Source organism: Microcebus murinus, chromosome 14, assembly GCF_040939455.1.
Source record: "Microcebus murinus isolate Inina chromosome 14, M.murinus_Inina_mat1.0, whole genome shotgun sequence".
Classification (NCBI taxonomy): domain Eukaryota; kingdom Metazoa; phylum Chordata; class Mammalia; order Primates; family Cheirogaleidae; genus Microcebus; species Microcebus murinus.
The window spans coordinates 12,755,165-12,775,917 of NC_134117.1; the positions used below are offsets into that span (position 1 = coordinate 12,755,165).

Consider the following 20,753-nt stretch of genomic DNA (forward strand, 5'->3'; position numbering starts at 1 on the left):
TTAAAGAAGGGGAGAAAAAAGAATGACCATAGGATTGCTTCTATAGCAAGCAAGGATTCTGCAGTAAATTGCTTCATTGGCGATACTCACATCCTGCTCCTCTGACCCTGCATACTGCTAGGTAGTGTAATCTCTTCCTTTTCTCATCCTCTTTCTAAGGCTAATCTAAGCAATTAAAAGGTCTCCTGTCAAGGAAAGAAAATGTTACCCAGTAAAACTAAAAGTTCTGAAAAGGAGAGCCAATCAGCATTAGCAAAAAGTCTTAAAGAATAATTATTTTAATATTTTTCATGCCAAATATACAACAAAGGGCCATGTTGCAAGATAAACTTTGGAAATTAGCCTATCAGCTTCAACTAGTTTAGACTACAGCATAAGTTTCATTTGCACATTTTTTTATTTTGTTGAACATTTCAAACATGCTGAAGAGTAGTTTATTCCCAGAAGTCAAATACCTTGAAAATATCTGACCCTAATCTTTGGATTAGAAAGGTGCTTTAGTAAATAATGTAATATGATAATATAAAGGTGAATCACTGTCTGTGAATCTAGTTATTTTAAAAACATACATTCTAAAGCCCAAAATAGTTTTTATTATTGTATCTACTTTTTTTGAGAGAGGTCCAGTTAGCCCCTTTGAATTTGTCCATTGGTCATCATGTTTTAGGACATCTCTGTTATAAAGAGGCAGAACAAGTGGGCCTCTGGTATGGAGAAAGAGGTGAACAGATCTTAAAATGTCTGCATCACAGTCAGGCAGAGGCTCAAGAGTATCTTGTGTTCTTGCCATCTTGCTTTTCGTCCCTCAGTCTCATCTGGCTGGAAGTGGCCCTGCTTGTCTGAATTAACCTTTGTTCATCCATATTCACTTTTTCTATTAATTAATTACTTTGAAGAAGGTGAAGATCCTTCTAACAGTTACAGCTAAAATAAGGTAATCAACCTCAGAGATGATTTTTCATTTTATCTAATTGCTTTTATAAAACCTTACTTCAAAAGGGAGAACCCATTTGATAGGAAACTCAGGTTCCATTGCAATGTGTTTTACAGTGATTTCATAGCCCCCTCCTCATCTCTTGGTTTCTCAAAGATCCTCGTAAGCCACAATTGCCCAGAGACTCTTCTTGTTAACATTTCTCTAGCTCATCATGCTTCTTTTCACCCCACAACCCCCTCAAAAACTGTAAGTTTTATCAACCTCTTTTAAATTTCCTTTTTAACCACCAGACAGGCAGTTGGCTTGCTTTTTTGTTTGGAGAGTCAAAACAGGTCACATTCTGCCCTAGAAGAATTTAAAAAACAAAAACCCATGTAGTAATTATAGGACTTCATTTTCAATAGAAAAATGTTCATTTCCAGTGAAACCATTTTTATTTTAATTTGCATTTAATTTCTGCATCTAGGGTGTCTATAAATATATGTGACTTTTGGCCCCATACAGATTTATTTTCGTAAGAGTTCATCTTGTTTGGGTCATTATCTGAATACCAAAGTGTACTTGATAAAAGATACATTTTAGATGTCTCTTGGTTGATATGACCAGGCAAACATTCCCATCAAAGAAAAAAATTTAATTGCTTTTCATGGTTTCGAACTAAAAGTAAGATTGATTTTTATCATTATTTGACCTCTAACTGGTGTCTTCAGTTTTATTCATTATTTCCAATGTGAAACTAATGTAGGAAAATTAAATTGAAAAGTACTGCTTTTTTTGATTAGAAGTGGAGAATCTGAGCTTTTGAAATATGTTAACAAATAGAAATGTGAAATTCTTAACTTGCTTTTAGGAAAACTTGTCATAAAATTATTCTCTCAAACATTGATTTTGGCTAGAAATTAATTTGATTGGCCATATAGTCATTTTTTAACAGAGGTTTTGGGTCAACATTTTGTTCAGGTAGAGACTAGGGAAGTTCTTTTAGCCCCTTTGATGGAAAGGAGTGGGTTTTCTTCCTGTTATTCCCGCCCCCCACCATTTCCTTATCACCTCCTCCCTTTTTCTCCTGTGTGTGTGTGTTCTCCGAGCCCGGTGGGGAGGGGGAAGGGGGTTGAGAGGGCACCTTCCCTGTACTTTGTAAACATTTGTTTCTGAGAAGAGACTACTAGCTAACAGAATGAACTGCTTGGACGTTACTGCTTAATCTGATGCTCTTATACAATTAAAGGATTTGCTCTGCACTCACCTGTAATCTTAGTACTGCTGAATTGTGTACTGACACTGCAGGAAACAGCTCTGTTTGGCAAAGCACTACTACAAAGGTTCTCCATGTGCGCCTGTACATGGACAATTAAGTTTTAACAACAAAATTAGCAGAACAGCTAGATGTTCTGGAAGTTGAGATCCCCTCACTTAGTCCCCCCCAACACCCACCCCCCAGGAGTTATCCTGTGAGAACCGCCCAAAAGATCAGCCTATCAGTATTGTCTTACTAGTGTCCCAAGTAGCTGTGCAGACAGCTACTTCTTCCAGATTAATTGTTGAGGATGTATTACACCTAGTGTAAAAATGACTGTTAAAATGCTGCTGAGTAATTCTCAATTCTTCAAAGAATTAATTTCCTTCTAACATTTGCCTTGGGTTGCAAGCACCTACGATTTTAAGAGATTTTGTATAAAATATATTATTTCTACATAGAGAACCAAGTTGCTTTTGGTATCTTGTAGGGTTTTTTTAAAAACCATTTTTTCAGTAGTCTCTATAGTGTTTATGTTTCCTTTTATTTATGTATAGTGGAGTAGAGGAGAGTTTTTTAATTTATTCAAATAGAAGTAGCTGACTAAAATTTAAATTCAATTTCAGATCTATTAATAACTGACCTAACTTCTGAAACCTGATAAATGCATTTCATTTGAAATATACTTTATTATATCATAACTATATGAAGAGTAGCAAATGGATTTTTTGTGACTTCCCATCTTAAAATAACATTTTTAAAGAATATCATATAGTAAATTAACAGAAAAACTCGAAAGATTTTTAAAAATATTACTCTCAAAACTTAGAATGGAAATGCAAGTATTTCGTGCATGGCAGCTTTTTTTTTTTTAAGGAGCTAGTGTTATATATGGTGAATTTTGTGGAAGACTTTCTCTCAAAATATTTCTTGTAAGTAACACTCAGCTTTTAATAGCTGGGATCTGAATGGATTTTCTATGGTGACTTAATGTTTGTGCAGAATTACAAAATGCTAAAAAAAAAAAAAAGTAGCCCAAGAAAAGTGTCACACACATTTCGGAATCTTTGGCCGAGCTAAAATCAGCTGTAGTTCACGCATTATCGGCATTGCTTTTGCCGGCGAGAATGGTCCAGTTTCCGAGCCTCCTTGTGTCGGTGGATTTTGGAATCTGTAAACGTCCCGGTCCATCATACACTGGAGGCTTCGCAGCGTGGCGTTGTGATCTGGGGGGTAAGCTGTGTGCTGGATGCCCGCGCTGCAGTTACTCAACCAGAGAGAGTATTGCTGAGCGTGGACACAGAGGTCTTTGCTCAGGCATTGTTAACCTGTGTTAAAAAGGAATTCTTATTAATCTTGAGGAAAAATCAGCATCTAGAAGGCTGATGTCAGATTTTCAAGCATGGTGGTATTCTCTTGTTTACCAATGTTATTTTTTATAGTTAAAAATTAAATTTGTTTTTTTCCTCAAATAGAAAGCAGACCCCAAAGACAAACTAATATATTCTTAGAGCTAAAATGGAGTTCAAAAAAAAAAAAAATTACACAAAGCCTAAAGAATTGAGCTTTGCTCTACCTTCGTTATATTTAAGAGGAGTATTAGAATTGGTAATAATATAGAAAGTTTCACCTGTGTTTGAAACTTTATTTTGTGAAGTTTTGGACAAGTAAATTAAAAGCTCTTGAAAAAACAGTGTTTCCAAAAGAAACAATAAAAACTACCTCTGCTGTAATGCCACTACTGTTCACTGCTGTAGCAACTGTGTAAAGGGCTTAAAAAAAAAGTAAGACTTCTTATTTTTACACTAGAGAAAATATAAAACCAACCTCCTCTTTGGAGTTTTCCCAGGAAACTACTTTATAAAGACAAATTTAAATCTTTCCGTTTTCTGTCCTTGAAGGTGGTAAATACGATTGTGGTTTTATCCATTTTTATTGTAAATGAAACAGAGTTCAGACCGTCCGGCTGTGCGTCATTTGTTGGATGGCTGCCACAGACTAATGCAGACGTCCCACTGGGAGACCAGAGAAGAACTATACTTTGATTCACCAGATTGTGTTAAATAGTCCAGCTGTTGCGATTTGAAAGATAGTTACCTCTGAAGTGAAATAGAAATGAACTTGGCATTTATGCCTCAAACCATTTTTATACTGTTTGGCAATCAGCTTTTCAGAGGTAGCATTTTATAAAATAACTCTCACCGCTTAAAAGTTTCATTCACTGTAATGTTCAAAATGTCCCACCTTTATATTATCAGTAAAATTAAGCTTGAGTGATATGCAGAATTTGCATGAAATAAGCATTTCCCCCTTCATTTCATGAGCTTTGATTGTATTCAATTGAGCTCAGAACCACTTCGATTAGGGCTCTTTGGGGCATTAGTTAATTTGAATTGCAGCTGAAATGTTAGCTAGGATGTTGTTGAATATAATTGGAACGTGGAAAGTTGATTTTGAAAGGAATTTCATTGAATGCAAACAATGATGTGCTTTTTAAAAATTAAAATGCTGGAGCTTTCATCTCTCATAACATAGTCTGAGAAATCACTGAGTCCCTTTATAAAGTTTGGCTTTGGCATAGCCATTTGCAATTGTTCTGATTCTTCTTGTACCAGTGCGATTTGGAGTCAGGTCTTTCCTTTTACCAGTAAGTGGCCCCACCTGCCCAGGCCCCACATTTAGGCTCTCCTGCAGTTGGGGAACAGTAGCTGGTTTCTAAAAGGATGCACAAATTGTACTTGGGCATCAACTTTTGTAGAGAGGTGTAGATTGGTATATTTCTCCTAGCTTTTATTTTGCTTGTTGTTTTTGTCTTGAAATAGCCTTTGAGCATATGGTCTTAAATGACCCATGAAAAATATCTCTTTGACTGGATCATAAATGACTACTAGTATGTTGTGGTAAGAAAATAATATTGGACAGGAAATCAAGATTCCAGAATTTTAGTCCTGTATCTGCTATTATTAAGTATGTGCTGGTGGACAAATCATTTAACCTCACTCCTCATCTGACAAATGAAGAGGTTAGACTAGCTCACGCCAGTGATTCCTCTCAGCCTGAACATCCCATGATTTTAGTCGTCTTATCACCTTAAAATTTAGGTTTTACTTGCAGATTTTGTAGTATGCAGGAGAAAGGTTGCTATTACTTTTTATAAGTGCTGACTTTAAATTATTTGTGGTCATTGTCCTTAGATGTTGCATTAAAGTAGAAAAATTGAACAGAATAATAGTATATTACAATTCCTATTGAATTGTTGCATTGGAGTTTCTGGGATTTCTACCTTGGGGAGATGCTTCAGATTTAACCCTCTAGAAGCTGCCACCATGGGAGGAGAGCACATCACTGATAGGGCTCTCTGGCTCTTCCCGTAGGATGGGAGTGGAGATAGAATGAGGCCTAGGAGAAAGGCTTTCATTCCAGAAGGAGCCTTGTGCAGCTCCCCATGGGAGCCTGGAACAGATCTAGTGATACCAAACCAAGAGGAGCTACAAACCACAGAGGGGGAAAATAAAAAACAAGGGATAGCTTGAAGGGATGAACTTTATATTTACAGATTTGGAGGATGCAAATGGGATCGAGGATTCAAAAAGAAATCAGTCAACATGCCAAAATTAGCCTGTTGTATCATTTTCACGTTTCTAGGTGAAGATGCCTTTGGGAAATAGCTTGGTGCCGTGGAAAAAGCAGGAACAGGGGCACAGGAGCTCCCAGCTCTTGTTCCCATTCTGCCACTGATGAGCTGTGTGGTTTTAGGCCAGGCTCTTCTCTCCATGCCCCATCGTCCTCCTCCATGAAAGGACAGGTCAGACGAAATGATTGCCGTAGTCCCTTTCCGCCTTCCCTTTGGGATGCCAAGACAGTGGTCATTATCCTTGAGAAACCAATTTCTCTCCCTCAATGCACAGATTCAGAGAAATTGCCCACTGTGCCTAGTTCAGTGATAATCAATAAAGGAGTTCTCAAATTGTAGCCTACCAGTGACTTAATAATAGATTAATCTGCAGTTGAGAAGCTTACTTCAGGACAGACGAAAAGTTCTTTGGACTGAGAATTCCAGGAAAATTTCAGCCTGACAATACAAGGTTTCTGAGTTTCCAGTTCAATCAACATCCATTTATTGCCCTGTGGAGCCCAGAGAACACTCCTGGAAGTTTTTAGCCCCCAGCTGATGAAGGAAGCTTTTCTAGGATGTGTTCACCTCCCCTTCACCTGCAGACATACATGGGCATGGGAACATCCATGGCAGTTCTCCAGAAATGATGAAGGTTAGTATGGGTTGATGGAAGTTGCTCACCTAGAGTGAGATAAATACTTCCTTTGCATGCTCAGAGCAGATGGGCTAGCTTATAAAGCAGCGGGCTCAGGCCCAAGATGTAAAGTCAGACCTGTGCCTTAACCTGCATGCTCTGTTAGGGCTTTCCCTGCTACCTCAGCTGTGCTGCAACTTCATTTCCTAAAATTCCCTTACCCATTTGTTTCCAGTTTCTGGTTGACCACAAGAAAAATTTACATGAAATTTAGAAGGCAGAAGTGAAGTAGTAGACTTAAAAAAAATTTTTTTTTAACCCTCTGAAGGTCCATGTGGGGAAGGCTCTGTTACAGCTCATGCACGATATTGCTGATGTGCTGACTCACCTAATTGGCATGTGGCAGTGGCAGTGGCTGACCCACAGTGTCTCCACTCCCCTAAACTCCTCCTCCCGCTTCTCCAAATTCTGGGCCAGGTGCATGCGCAGCTCCATGTGGAAGGCTTTAGCGTATTCTGCAGGGTTTCTGTGTCATCAGGATTGCTTGTGAGAGACAGACAGAGCTCTAGTGTGTCCTGGATTTCTGCTGCTTTACGGCCATCTTCCCTCCCAGCTGCCAGGAAAACTGACTGCAGGCCCAACGTTAGATGCAGAGGCAGCAGACTTATGTAGATGCCCGACTAGCGCCCTCCATCGCCTAAGTTCTAATTTCCATGATAAATCCTTTATATCACTCATAGTGGTTCTGTTTCCCCGATCACAGGCTTTTAGATGTTGCCTGAGTCAGAGAAAGTCAAAAGAGGTACCACTGGGGAAATCATTAATACATCCCATACAGATTCCCAAAGCATTGGAACAGATGTCTTGAAAAGTCTGGCCAGCGTATATGGACAGTGTCGTGGTTTCAAATGAGTTGGGCATTGCCATGTTCAGGCAAAAATAAAGGAATCTGTCCTCCCCAGGCTCCTCATTATCTTTAGCACCCCTAAGGAAGACAGAGGTATGTGTTAGTCACTTACGATGACGACCAAGTCACACAGGTTAACCTGATAGCCAGAGGGAGTGGTTTTCAAGCATTTGGACAAATCTTCTACTAATCATGTAATGAAATAATGGTGTGGTCATTGGGTTTGAGTGTTTTGTGCCTGTGACTGGGTCATGCAGGCCGTGTTCTTCCAGTAGTTCATTGTTTTGGTTGTACGAGAGAAGCCTCTAAACCTGTTCACACCAAAACTTTGGTTTCTCCCCATTCATTCTGACCCTTTCACAGCTTGTTAGTATTTGCTCATTTGTTTGCTCCATAAACAAATTGGCGCTAGGTGCTGGGGACAGATTTATGAACAAAGCTAAACAGTCCCTGCCTCGTGGATGTGTACATGGTATTGGAAAAAGCAGAGACGAAACAACTAGTTGACTGTGGCGAGTCCAACAAGGGAGAGTGCGTGGTGGTGAGGGTGTCTACCCGCCATCTGGCCTGCTTGAGGGGGTCCGGGAATAGCGGAAGCTAGCTCCTGGGGAGAGGCTGGCAGAGCACTGGGCACACGCTGGCCAGCAGCCCCCAGCACTGCTTGGAACATCCAGAGGTGGGGTGGCAGTGTGCTGGGTCATGGGTAGCCGTCACTTCTCTGGGACAAAGAGGCCTGATCCTAGCATTAGCCGGGAAGACTAGAAAAGCCCAAGAGCTCCACTCTTGCCCACTGCAGCTGCCTCAGCCCTCAGGCAGCAAGTCAGCAGCCCAGCACTTTCGGAGGGGGGGTTCTGACCACGGCCGCTGAGAGGACTGGGTGCGGACAGCCTCATTGCCTAGCACATGGCAAGAGAAAATGTTTTGGGAGTATCCGTTTCCACAATGAAATTGTCACTCATTCAGCCTGCGAAGCAATGGCTTCTTGCATCAGAAGAGAAGAAAGGAAGCTTCTGTGGAAAAAGAAACTGCCTCTAAAATTCAATTAAGAAATTTCTCAAGAAACCCGATTCTCCTTCTTAGAAGAGTTTATGGTAACTTAGCATTTAAGCTTATTCTGTGACTCTCCCATCCGCCCTTGCTCCTCTCCCGCTCCTCCTCAGGTCTGACCAGGTCTCTGCCGGTCAGTAATGGCAGCAGCTGGCACAGCTCTCACCGTCCTTCAGTGACCAGGGGTGATTTACTTCCCCTAGTCTGTGCAGACTCCTTAGGGCAGACCTGCAACCAGCTGTACGCAGGGACATGAGGGAGTGAGGGTGTAAACTAGGGCAGGACGGGCTGGGCTGCAGACAGTGCGGACGAATGCACAGTGTGTCTGTGAGCTTTGCACTTCCTCAGAAGAAATGCAATTAAGCAGGTAGGTGCATTCGGCTTTTAATACTTTTGTAGTTAATTGCTCTGACTTCTCCGCCTTCTTTCTTCTGGCCTTGTGCTCCTATTATGTAATCTAATAGCTTCATTTTTCTTTTAAATGGCTGGCATCTCAGAGACTACTGTGTGCATGTTGGTTAGACTTAGCACATTTGGGGTTTTTTATTGGTCTGAATCCAGGAATGTGAAAGACAACTGTTTTCTCTCTGCTTTTTACTTTTTTGTTTAACTCTTCATCCCATAGGCCTCCCAGTAGCATTGGATACAGGAGAAAATACATTGGCGGTGAAGAACAAGCTCAACCAGTTGTAGTTTTAGATCCTGTTTCCACACATGAACCCCAAACCAAAGACCAGGTCATTGAAAAAGATCCAACTCAACACAAGGAAGATGAAGGCGAAATTAAACCAGAACACAAAGAAGACAGCGTTGAAAAAATGAGAGAGACAGACAGCTCCAACTGCTGATCTGTAAACCAGAAGGCTGACAGTTTGGAAATCCTTTTCAATAAGCACGTGATTAGTTTTGGTGTATTGGCAAGGGCTACAGACGTTCTGTTCTGGTCACTGCATTCAGAATACAGATTCTTTTCTGGTGTCACTTTTGTAAGTAGCAACTATAAACGTAAATAAGCTGTTTAGCAAAATACACATTCTAAGTAGTTTTGTTTTCCGATCTTTATAGGGGTAAGATTGTTCCTAGTTACCGTATTAAGTATGACTTCTTTTAGAAGGTTATACAAAATTCAGATAATTGATGTCTTTTTAGGAAATGTGCATACCACTCATCATATGGAATGCTGAAAGTTTGAAGTGCTTGTGAATAATTGGATAAACAAAACTGCCCAACCTAATGTGATTTTAAAAGCCCCCAAAGAAGCTTCTGTTTTGAGTCTGATCCTCTTTTGATGAAGAAACTGCAGCAGCATGGAAATTGTTGGGTACTGTGGCATACAAGTTATTTTCTAGGGGAGACTGGGATAAGCTTCAAACTCAGGAGCTGGCATCAAACTGGTAGTTCTATAGTCAATATTAATTACGCAGATTGTTAACTATTGGATGAAAAATATATGCTATTGATTGTGTCCAAAGCCTCCCAAAGACCTCAGTGGGGATGCTCCGATGGCCTGAATACAGAATTGAGGTGAAAGTACAAACCTTGAATTTGACAGTAATATCTTGGTAAACCATGTGCTCTATGCTATGAGTTAATTGTGTTTTCCCATGTACTAATGAGGCACAAGTACCATATTTTATCACAGTTCTTATGTACAGTGAAGATAAGTGACAAGCACACATTTTTCTTGCTTCACTGCTGTTCTATATTACACAGGTTTGTTTGTGTGTATGTGTGTTTTTTTTTGTTTTTTTTTTTAAGAAATTAAGTGGTAGTTAGTCTCTAAAAATACAGTGTTTCAGGCCACCACAGTGAATAAATAGAAATGTAATCAGGGATTAAAAAAAAAAACTTATGCAGCTTTTCCAAGTTGATTGTTTCAAAATTGGTGTTTATTTAAAATAAGTGGTAATGTACTTGAATGCACTTTTTATGACAATGATTCAGTAATGGTAATTTTACTATTAAAGAAAGTGAAAGGTTTAGTTTTGTTAGCATGGCTCAGCATGTAGCTGTCAGGTGTTTCTCACCTAAGGGCAAAAGAAAATGATAGTAATAATTGCAGTAGTTGTATTGTATTTTTTTGCACGTGTGCTAAGCATAGGCTTGAAGAGGTTGGTAGGCAGGTAAATGTACTTCCTAAATTTGGAGGTAATTATCTTTCTGTAGGTTCGTTATGCTTAACTATTTCCATGTTCTCCCGGTGATGATTTTACGGTTGACTCATGGGGAATTAAAATGTAATGTTTTTCAACCTGTATTTTTCCTTAACTGGATAATACCGCTATATGATATACTAGCTACAGACTGCATTAATTCACTTAAACAAGTTCTGTTATGCTGTGATTTGAACTCTCCTCACCACAACCTATTAAAAAAGCACCAACAGTTTCACATTAAGGGTCAATTGTGGTTATTGATGTTTTTGGTTTACTTCCTCAAGCTTGACATTCTTTAATAGGAAAATTATGAGTGTTGATAACTTGAGTAATTTTGAATAGTCCCCAAGATGGTTTATTTTGAGGAATTTTATTCTTCATGCTGTTTTCCTTCCTGCATCTGCCATCTGTCTGCTGGTGTGCATCTCACATACATTTAGGAATATAAAAAGATGTACGGCATCTTTCTGTATTTCATCACACACATCGCAGAATAAAATGGTTATCAGAACACTCTCATTTCCAGAGTAAGAAGTTACGCGTTTGGTGAGATGTGTTAGCTGGACCAGGCAACAATTAGTATCTGGTATTTTGAAAGTGCCGTTGCCTTTTTAAAGCTGCTTACTTTCCTTCCCCGCAATTACAAAGCATTTTAAATTAATTTGACATAAAGGTATTTGATGCAGGATATTTACACACCTTTTTCTCCCTACAATATTTCCTCTTAACCTCAGTTTTGAGGAGGTTTTGCCCCTGCTGGGGTGACGTCAACAAAAATGGTTGATCCCGGAGAGGAAGACATAGGAGTGCTTGTATCTTCAAGGTACGTTCTTAGCTGTTTGCACACAAAATTATATACATCCTATTTAAAGTCCTAAGGACTGCATCTTTATGTTTTTGTTTTTTCTAAAAGGTTATTTATTCTTCCTTCCATTTTGGAAATATAAATGAAGTCTTTTCTGCTGCAGAGTTTTTTTTTTTAACTAAGGTTAATGCATTTTATAGCCAGGGTGAAGCAAAAGGATAGAGTACTTCATGCTGTTGCTGTTAAAGAAAAAAAAAAAAAGGCCTCCTGCTTTTCTAAAAAAATGAGAATTTAATTAAAATTCTTGCACCCTTTTGCATCCGAGCGCATCTCACGTAAACTCACCTGCAGTCGTCTCGGAGTTGAACAGTCCCGTGGAAGTTCTGGCTAGCAGAGGCCAGCAGGGCCGGTAGCACCCAGCCTTGTTTGGCCTCAGTGAAAGGAATGGATGTTTTGGCTTTGACTACTCACCAGTAATTCCTCCTTCCTTCCTTTCTTTGTTCACAGTAAAATGTTTGTTGGAAATGGAGTAGTAAAGGTAAAAATTATTGTTAATTATCTTAATATCGAGTATGACTGGTTCCTATCATTTATTTTACAGATAATTATTATTGTCCTATAAATGTGCTTTTTATCATATATAACAGAGAGAGAGAAAATATAAATAGAAATAGTGCCTAGCCTGCTAAGAACTTTAAATTAAAATTCTATAATTTTAATTTTAAATTAAAATTATACCTAGCATTAAAATGCTAGGTATAGTGCCTCAAGCCCATAATCCCAACACTTTGGGATGCTGAGGCAGGAGGATCGATTGAGCCTAGGAGTTCAAGACAGCCTAGGCACATAGAGAGACCCTGTCTCTACAAAAAAATTAAAAATTAGCCAGGTGTGGTAGCATGCACTTGTAGTCCCAGCTACTCGGGAGGCTGAGTCCAGGAGTTCAAGCAGTGAGCTATAATCACACCACTGCACACCAGCCTGGATGACAGAGCGAGACCCCATCTCTAAAAAATAGATAAAATGCTGCCTATCCATTGGTGAGCCTGGTCCTCAAGTGAGGATAGGTGAGTAGACCGTACTGTACGTTGAGATTAAAGTGCTGACCTGGTTAAGGCAATAAATCATTTCTTTGGTTAATTTAATTTAGTTATTTTGTTACTGCACATTTTTGTTCTGGTTTCATTAATTTAATTATGATTTATATCATAGTTCTAGGGTGTACCCTCATGATTCATGTGTGTGTGTGTGTGTGTGTGTGAGAGAGAGAGAGAGAGAGAGAGAGAGAGAGAGAGTCAGGACATTTGCAAAGGCTATGTGAACACCCAGCTATGTTTGTCCTGCCTTTAAAATGATTTTTCCTTCCAGTTTCTTCTGCCCCATTGTTTGCTGCCAAGCATCAGGAGAGGCAGTGGCAACCATAAACTGGGACACAGTTCTCCCAACTTAGAGTGATACCAGTTCTCCTGCCCCATGGTCTGAGAGAGTCAGCCACTGAACCCATTTCAAATCATAGCTTTGAGAGTAAGGAGTTGGCCCTATCACGAGGACATTAAGTTTCCCTCTTAATACTCTTCAAAAGGAGAGGTCCTCAGTGTGCTTAGTAAATAGAATATACCAGAAGTCTAAACTTAGCCACTCTCCTGCAGGTCATTACATAGCAATTTATATAATTTTTAGGAAAGACAAATGGTAACACTTTTAACAGAGACCTTAAGTCATATAAAGCTCTTGGAACATTATTATGTCTATGTATGTATGTGTTTGAATATGTTTATTTCTGGTACTGCTGCTATAACTGGCTTACAAAAGAGGCAGTTCAGTTAGCATGTATGTCACATTGTTTTTAATCACTTGCTGATCACTTTTTAAATGCAGTATAAATGGGCATTTAATAACCTTGAGAATATTTATTCATTCACTGATGTGCTTATTCATTTATACCCATTCTTGTTCCAGAAAGGATCTGAGGAGACTCACAAAGATAATAATGCAAGAAAAACTAAAACTTAAAAAGAGGGAGGGAATCAGGGAAAAGGGAATTAAGGGCAGGAAAGTGAGATGAAGTTGTTGGAATGTTACAAAAAATAGTGAGGCTCTCATACTTCTGCATAAGCTTGACTATAAAAATGTGCCTGTGCTTTCCAGCACATATGTATACAATAAACACAGACGATGTACACCTGTTCCTGGCACAGAGTGCTTCTGGTGTCATTAGGCTTCTGCTTTCAGAGGTGTTCTGATTTATAAAGGATAAGGTGTTTGAGTGTGGAGTTGGTAGCAAAAATACTGACCTCTTTTACTGGACCGTGACCCTGAAAGATGGACAGTAGGGCTAAGCACACAAATAAAATCCCCATGGAAATGTGATGGTTGGGAAACAAAGTTCACATATACAATTTCTGGCAAAAACACCACATATGTATTTACCAAACAGTGAAATTCAAAGAAGAAAAAGAACACATGAGTTAGTGACATTTAAGAGCAAACCCACTGTGGAGACACACTCCAAACCTGCTGGTCCGATAATACCAACAACGGTGTGGCTGCGGACCGGGGTGTGGACCAGCCCTATGCAAAAGACGCTTGTGTTTTGTGAGGTTCCTTTACGACTTCGGTGGGGAAGGTGGGCTCCAGGGGCTCAAGCACTTCAGGTGCCTCGGCAGCCTTTTCAGCTTCCTCATTAAAGTACAAAAAAGTGTGTTCTTCGTTGAAACCTGTATTTAGAAAAAGCAACAATAAAGTTTACTGTCTAATCCAATGGTGCCAGTTTTTGTTTATTACATGATTTGAACGAGATCATCCTCAGAACTGTGCAGATGTGTCACCTCACCACCAGAAAGGATTCCAGAACCATTTAAAACTGGGCCTGTCTTTGGTTATGCATAAATTATGCAATATGTTTGTTCTGTTCAGTTTGCATTGTACTCTAAATATTTTGGAATGTTTGATGTACAGCGGACTTTGGGCAGAAGTTTAGCAGAAAAGGATAAGAAGAAGATGAACTAGAAGAAAAGCCAGTCCTGCACATGAACACAAACCGTTGCCAAGTAACTGCTCCATGGTAAACGATGGCACACTTGCCTGTTCCAGGCAGGTCCATGTAAATAATGATGGTATTTTAGTGGCTGAGCTTTTGCCAAGATTTCCTGCTCAAAAGTGAAAAGTGAAGGGATTTGTCTTTCCAGTTTTTGGTTCCCTTAACATTTATTCACCACTGCCAATGTCAGAGGAATTCTCATTATCCTGTTAATCCATTCTGGAATACTGAGGCAGCTGTGCTATCACCAGAGAGGGCTGGGCCTCCGGTCACCAGAGTCCTTTTTGATGCCCCGAAGCAGCTGCTTCCCTTGTGGTAAAGTCTGGCTGGAAATGTGATAGGTCATTTAAGGAATCTAAGGCCTCTACAAGTCAGGATGATATAAAAAATAATCAGATGGCATGTGGAACAATGTAAACAATACTAACTTTTTTGATAGCTCTTACTTACATGACTCAGAAATAGTCTCCCATCTTCATTTTCTATGAACCTTAGGGTGCATTTCAAGATCCTTACGTATGTTAAACATGACAAGTTTATAATTGTCTCTTTAAATGTCTCTACATGCCATGCTATGTGCCTCCTTTTGGCCATTAATTCAGTAATATAAAAAATTGCACATTTGGGGCGTTTTTCTCCAGTTACTCAGTACTTCTAACCATACAAATTTATAAAGGTTTGATTTCATCAATGATTGGTTCATTTCTCTTGAGACCTTAGCTTTTCCAAGGTACAATGTTAACATGCTGCCTACTTGTTTTAAATAAAACAAGTTGTTTCCAAGAACCATCAGGAAAACATCTGCCTTTAACTTTCATGAGCTGTGCAGAGAAACCTTAAGTATAATTTGGACCATAACAAAAGCGAGGCTTGGAGATTCCGATCAATTAATTCTATTGAAAAGCATCACGCAGCCTATTCAGCAAGAAAAAGGGCGAGAGTTTAAAACATTCAGGTAAATAGATAATCCATTAGGACAACAATATACATTGTGGCAAGTGCCATCCTAGTTTTGTCAGCACTTATTTATGGTCTTTGGATTCCCTTGCCCTCCTGCGGAGGGACTTCTATTCCCCCTCCTCCAGTCTTTGTTCTCTTATTCATGGCTAAGTGAAAACAAAGCAAGAAACTGTGCATACCCAGTGTTCCACTCTGGACAAGTTCTTCCTCTATAGTAAGAAGGCGGTTGTATTTAGTCACCCGTTCACCACGAGAAAGACCCCCCAACTTGATAAACCGGACACCAAGCCCAACAGCCTGAAAAGGGGAAAACAACTTGTTTTAAATGGGGGAGTCATGTCTTGCTGAACTACACAGTTCATTAAGGAGAAAGGAAACTGTCAGGGTGTGCTGTTGGAATTTTTCTCTTCTAACTTAGTATTTTATCTTTAGGTAAGCAAAGTGGCCCGCTCACAAGCTGAGAGTGTTGAAAGGCAAACAGATGGTGTGACTGACTATCCATCAGGCGCTTTACTAGTCCTATAGGCATGCTGATTTCATCTAAGAACATTCTGGCCTTTCTCACTTCATTTTAGGAGGGAAGATTGCAAGTGAACACCCCAGTCATTTAAGTGTGCTCATCATTTTCTCTGGACTTCAATTTTTCTTCTTTTTAAAAGTTCAAAGATTAGCTCTTTGCAAAAGGTAGCTGTCTGGTAGGAAGCAAATCTATTTCATAAAAGGTTACATGACTTTCTCCACCAAAGACTGCATTTCTCTGAAATACCAATTCATGATAAAAGCAGTGTTTTGGCAATTCTGCAGTTGACCAGCGTCCAGCACTTACCAAATCGACAAGGCTGTCATCAGACGCTTCTCCTTCTGCACTTCCAAAGATGATGTGCTTCTTACCTGTAAGAGGAATTCCTTCCCGTTTTAGATGGTGTAGAAGCAATTAGCATTTATATATGAGCTCTTGAATCAAAATTAAAAATTTGCCAGAAATTTAAAATTTTTCCTGTGAAGAGTCAATTATTCAATTATCATGAATTTTAACATTTGCATTTTTATTGTCCTGATTTTATCTGTGTACCTCTCTTCCCAGCAGCTTGGATGCTAGAAGTACTAAACAAAGACCATGTTTCATCAAGTATAAGATACCTTATTTGTAAGATGTGCCACTATTTTATTGCCACTAAAAAGGCAGAAAGGCTCAAATTAGACTGATTTATTTCTAAGACCACAACTATAAGACACGATTCAATTTTGGTGCTATTCAATGTAGAAAAATGTGCATCTCTGAGTCAATGAAATATGGTAACAGCAACATATGTGGAGTTGATATGCCTACCTACATAACGGTTTTCTCGCTTCATCGTGTAGAATTTTATTCAAAGGACTCTGTCATTCTGCATGTTTATTAGAATAGCAGTGTTGGTAGTATTTAATCATTTGAGGGTCTCAAAATTCTTTGAAATTTGCCAGGCTACGAAGAGTGCCAGCCCGAGCTTTTCCTATAGTGACAGTGTTCATGTTTTAAGGATCTACAGCAGTGCACCGAATTGAAGGATGGAATGGCTGCCGAGTGGTAGGCCCAGGAGGAAAGGCCAGACTGGGGCCTACCATCCACCACAAACCTGGGCATTTCCTTCCATCCTCTGGCACCAGCCCAGGCCCCTGGATGCCAGTCTGGCTCTGAGTCCTGCTGCATGTCTGAGACTCTCCTCTTGCTTACTTCCTGAAACCCATTCCTGGTGTTTAGATTTCCAGCACTGTGTATAGTGTACAAGATGCCCACGAATTCAAGAGAATTTACAGTGTCCTCAGGGACACCAGCCATTAAATAACTGTGTGAGTCATTGTGGCCAGTGCTACAAAGAAAAAATATAGGATGCTGTGAGGAAGGTTCAGGGCAGGGGATACATGTGTACCTGAAGACATTTCATTTGAGTCAAGACCTGAAGGGTGAGGAGTAGTTAGCTAAGTAAGTGGCACAGGGCAAAGCATGCTAGGCCAAAGGAAGAACATGTTCAAGGGCTGTAAGGTAGTCAAGAGTTTGAAGCTTAAGGAATTAAAAAAGCTAGCGTGGGCAAGTGGGATCACTATAGTGTTGTGGGAAAGTTACCTAAACTCTCCAAGCCTCGTTTTCTCTTCAGTAAAGTGGAAATGACAGTGTCTGCTTCATAGGGTTGCTGTAAGGAGTAAGTCCAATTCTCAAATGCCTTACCCCATGGTACCAAATAAAGCTACTTTCCTCTGGCATCCTGGACCCGCCAGCACTGAAGCCCTGCTTTTCACCTGTCATCATCCCCTAATCCCTGATGCTGGGATCCTGCCTCTAAATCCCAGCTCAGTGGTAAGGCCCTGCTTTCCAGAAGCTTCCGTGATGCTCCACTGCCTTGCCGATCTGCTTGGTAGCTTCCTAGTGCTTCCTATTAGTAGTGAACCTACCCCTACCTCAGGTCTCTGCACCGACAAAATTGCCTGCTTTTTCTGATTGGATCTTCTTGTTGCCTCTTTCCTTAACTGCTGAAGTAGATAGACCCTTTCCCTGCAGTGGGTGATCTAGTTCCAAATTCTGATCCCTCCTAGACTTTCCCAAGTTGGTGCAAATTAAAATAGACCCTGGTGTCTGGGTATGTTACAAGTAGCTAAGTTTATTTTCAGTCAAGTAATTGCTATACCCTTACCATGTGCTTAGGCTGTGCCTATGTGTTAGAAAGAGCTGTGGTCCCTGTTAAGATGCTGAGGAGGCGAATCTGTGCATAAAGTGATAGTAAATAATAGGAGGGAGTTTACAATACTGCAGCCATGTGATGTAGGCTCAACATATCTGTCCCTGCTGCCCCTTGGCTGTGCTTGACACATTGCCTTTGTGCATGGTAAACTGTTTTCCTTAGCTTGCACACTACATTGTGTCTGGAAACCTGGCCAGGGCAGATGGGAAACCAGGAGTTCTATGGCAGTAAGGGCTGGGGTATCCCTCTGGGTTTCTCTAAATTTAAAACTTTTCTGTAGCTGAAGCTCAGAACCAAAAGCAAATTGATAAATATGCTGAAGAATATGCCCTTTCAGAAGAAGTCATGCTCAGAGCTCCTGTTGGGGGCAGAAAGCCCCCCCCCCCACTGTGAAGCGGACAGGGCAGTGGCCTTGGCCCTACCTCTGTGGTAGCCCTCTGTAAAGGGGATGACCTCATGGACTTGGGCTGCTAGTGGAACACTGTGAAGAGGGTCAGTAAGTTGAATTTTGTTTTCCAGCCCTAAATCTCTAACAAGTTGTTGGGTTTTCTTTTCTTCCAAGATTTCTTCCATGCTTTTTATTAACTTTGGTATACTGCATATTTTTGCCACCTTGTATAACTGACTCATTAGATGAGTCCTTCAGATCTGTACTGTTACTCACTGTCAGCAAGATTGGTTATTTCCACCAAGTCAGACATCGTAGTTTCATTTGTATGTCTTATGATCAGCCCATTAGATTTGGGGATGTTGATGTTTCCATGCTCTAGAAGTTTAGAAATGCTTTTGGATGCAGTTCCTGCAATTATGTAACACCTGGAACCAAGTGCATTATAGATGCTGTCCCACTGTTCAGAGTCCTGGGTAAATATTTAAGAATTGATCATTATAATGTATTGAACATAATCACAAAACAATATGACTAATACAGCACATAATCAAAGTCATATGCTCTTCCTGAGATACACAAAACAGCTTTCTTCTACCTCTGCGCCTGAATGGTCCCTGTACCACATCCACACAAATTAACAACCTTCGTGGAACAGAAACCTAATGATTAAATTTGAGCTTAAAGATTTTGTGAGTAAAATGTGAATACACTAAATGATATTTCCCACATTGATTGCAGAGGCTATTCTCCTGCACTGTATTATCCATAATGTTGCTAAAGACTGGCTAGATAGATTTTTTTTGTTGTTATTTCTGATAAACTGAAAAAGAAAAGAGCCTGCAAGAATTTTAGGCCCTTTCTCAGTATCATTTTTATTGGTGAGATGACCATATGAAATGAAATGCATATTTTAAAATTATGTGTGTATGTTTGTTTATTTGTGTGCATGTATATATACATAAGTCATCCCAGCCATTGTACCAGATTTCAGCCTGTCCCATTAGAACAGACCACACAGGTGCATCCTTTCCTGTTCACAAAGCTGTGGTCAGAGCCTCAGAGCAATCCTCGCAAGGCTGTTCTGGTGGGACTGAAGAGCTGAGCTCAGCGGGTGCCTTCGGTGAGTGCTGGCGTGGAGCATGGGCGGTAAAAGGGAGGATGGGACTGAGAGACCCTGTGGGCTCCAGGTGAGATCCAACATTCATATTGTCCCCAAAGTCTAAATAGTTATCTCAAAGAGGTCATCTGTTGGGTATATCTGTTCAGCCTATCCAATGATTCTCAAATTCATACAATCAAGAACTTAAATTTTGATGTTAGTTTTAAGTGGATTAGGAGGAGAGATTGTATGTAAAAACCTTGTCAAATGCATTAGTTTGACTAGCTCACAAAACCTCAATGTCTCAAACCTTTTAAAAATATGGCTTTGTTGCTTTTGTGCATATGTAGTGACTGGATTTAAGTTAAAAAAATATTTGGCCTTGCAGAAGTCCTGTTTCCCTGAGCACATGAAAATGGTATATGATTAACCTATTGAAGCTCCAGCTAGCACAGTGGGGGCGGCTGCCATCAGTTAGGTTGCTTGTAAATACACAGGTACTCCTGAAGGGCTTGCGAATAGCTGTTTCATTCTCTAGACAGGCATACTCCTAGGTAATTGTGTTTCTGCTATTCATTTGCTTAGTAAGTGCCTTTTCTCATAAATGCCAAAATAAAGCGACTCAGCCCCAGCCCAAATTACAACACATTTAGAATGACAGAGATCCAAAAGAATGAGATTTTATTTTGTGTTTTGTTATAAAATATGAAAAGTGAATCCTGCCTATCTTACACAAAATATATGTTATATAAAAGATGTGTCCTGCTTACCTCCTTCCTGAAAGGATCAATGAAGGCAATGATTGAAGGGTACTTATTGATCAGATCCACATACAGGTCAACCATCTCAGCTGCACTTTTATATGTGCCCACCATCACTTCATACTTTCCTTTACTCTGGTATGTGTACGGGAAATATTAAAATAAAGGATAAATAATGAATTCTTAAAATGTTAAAGATGTGATTCAAATTCCTTTTCATTCATTTCATATAAGAGATTGTAAACAGATTCTTTTCAGGCCACATTCACCTGGGAAATCTATGCATTCTACTTTAAATACCTGTTAAATATTAACCTGGGAAAGTCAAGTCAGCATTCCTCTTGATGCCCCATAGGGCTGTTTCCATAGACTTCAGAGGAAGCTTTTCGCACAGAAAACAAATGGGGAAAGATTGCAGGAGGGGAATAGTTTGTTATGTAAGTTTT

The 20,753-nt window shown here is 39.9% G+C and overlaps 2 protein-coding genes across 5 annotated transcripts in view; one reads left to right on the plus strand and one right to left on the minus strand.

Moving 5' to 3' along the window:
- The window catches only part of SHTN1 (shootin 1), a 126,259-nt gene extending 115,490 nt beyond the window's left edge, over window positions 1-10,769 (plus strand). For 2 of the 3 annotated variants that reach the window (XM_076009761.1, XM_012774934.2), the window contains exon 17: window positions 9,004-10,769. In XM_076009761.1, the coding sequence (XP_075865876.1) occupies window positions 9,004-9,226 (223 nt within the window). In that variant the 3' untranslated portion in view covers window positions 9,227-10,769. The remainder of the gene's footprint in view (window positions 1-9,003) is intronic. The other variant, XM_012774959.2, reaches the window with a different exon arrangement.
- Window positions 10,770-13,002: 2,233 nt separating this feature from the next.
- Window positions 13,003-20,753, minus strand: part of ENO4 (enolase 4) — a 36,402-nt gene continuing 28,651 nt past the window's right edge. Inside the window, exons 10-14 of one of the 2 annotated variants that reach the window (XM_012774830.3) lie at window positions 20,317-20,442; window positions 18,721-18,916; window positions 16,166-16,230; window positions 15,519-15,636; window positions 13,003-14,056 (exon numbers count right to left, since the gene is read on the minus strand). In XM_012774830.3, the coding sequence (XP_012630284.1) occupies window positions 13,911-14,056; window positions 15,519-15,636; window positions 16,166-16,230; window positions 18,721-18,916; window positions 20,317-20,442 (651 nt within the window). In that variant the 3' untranslated portion in view covers window positions 13,003-13,910. The remainder of the gene's footprint in view (window positions 14,057-15,518; window positions 15,637-16,165; window positions 16,231-18,720; window positions 18,917-20,316; window positions 20,443-20,753) is intronic. The other variant, XM_012774847.3, reaches the window with a different exon arrangement.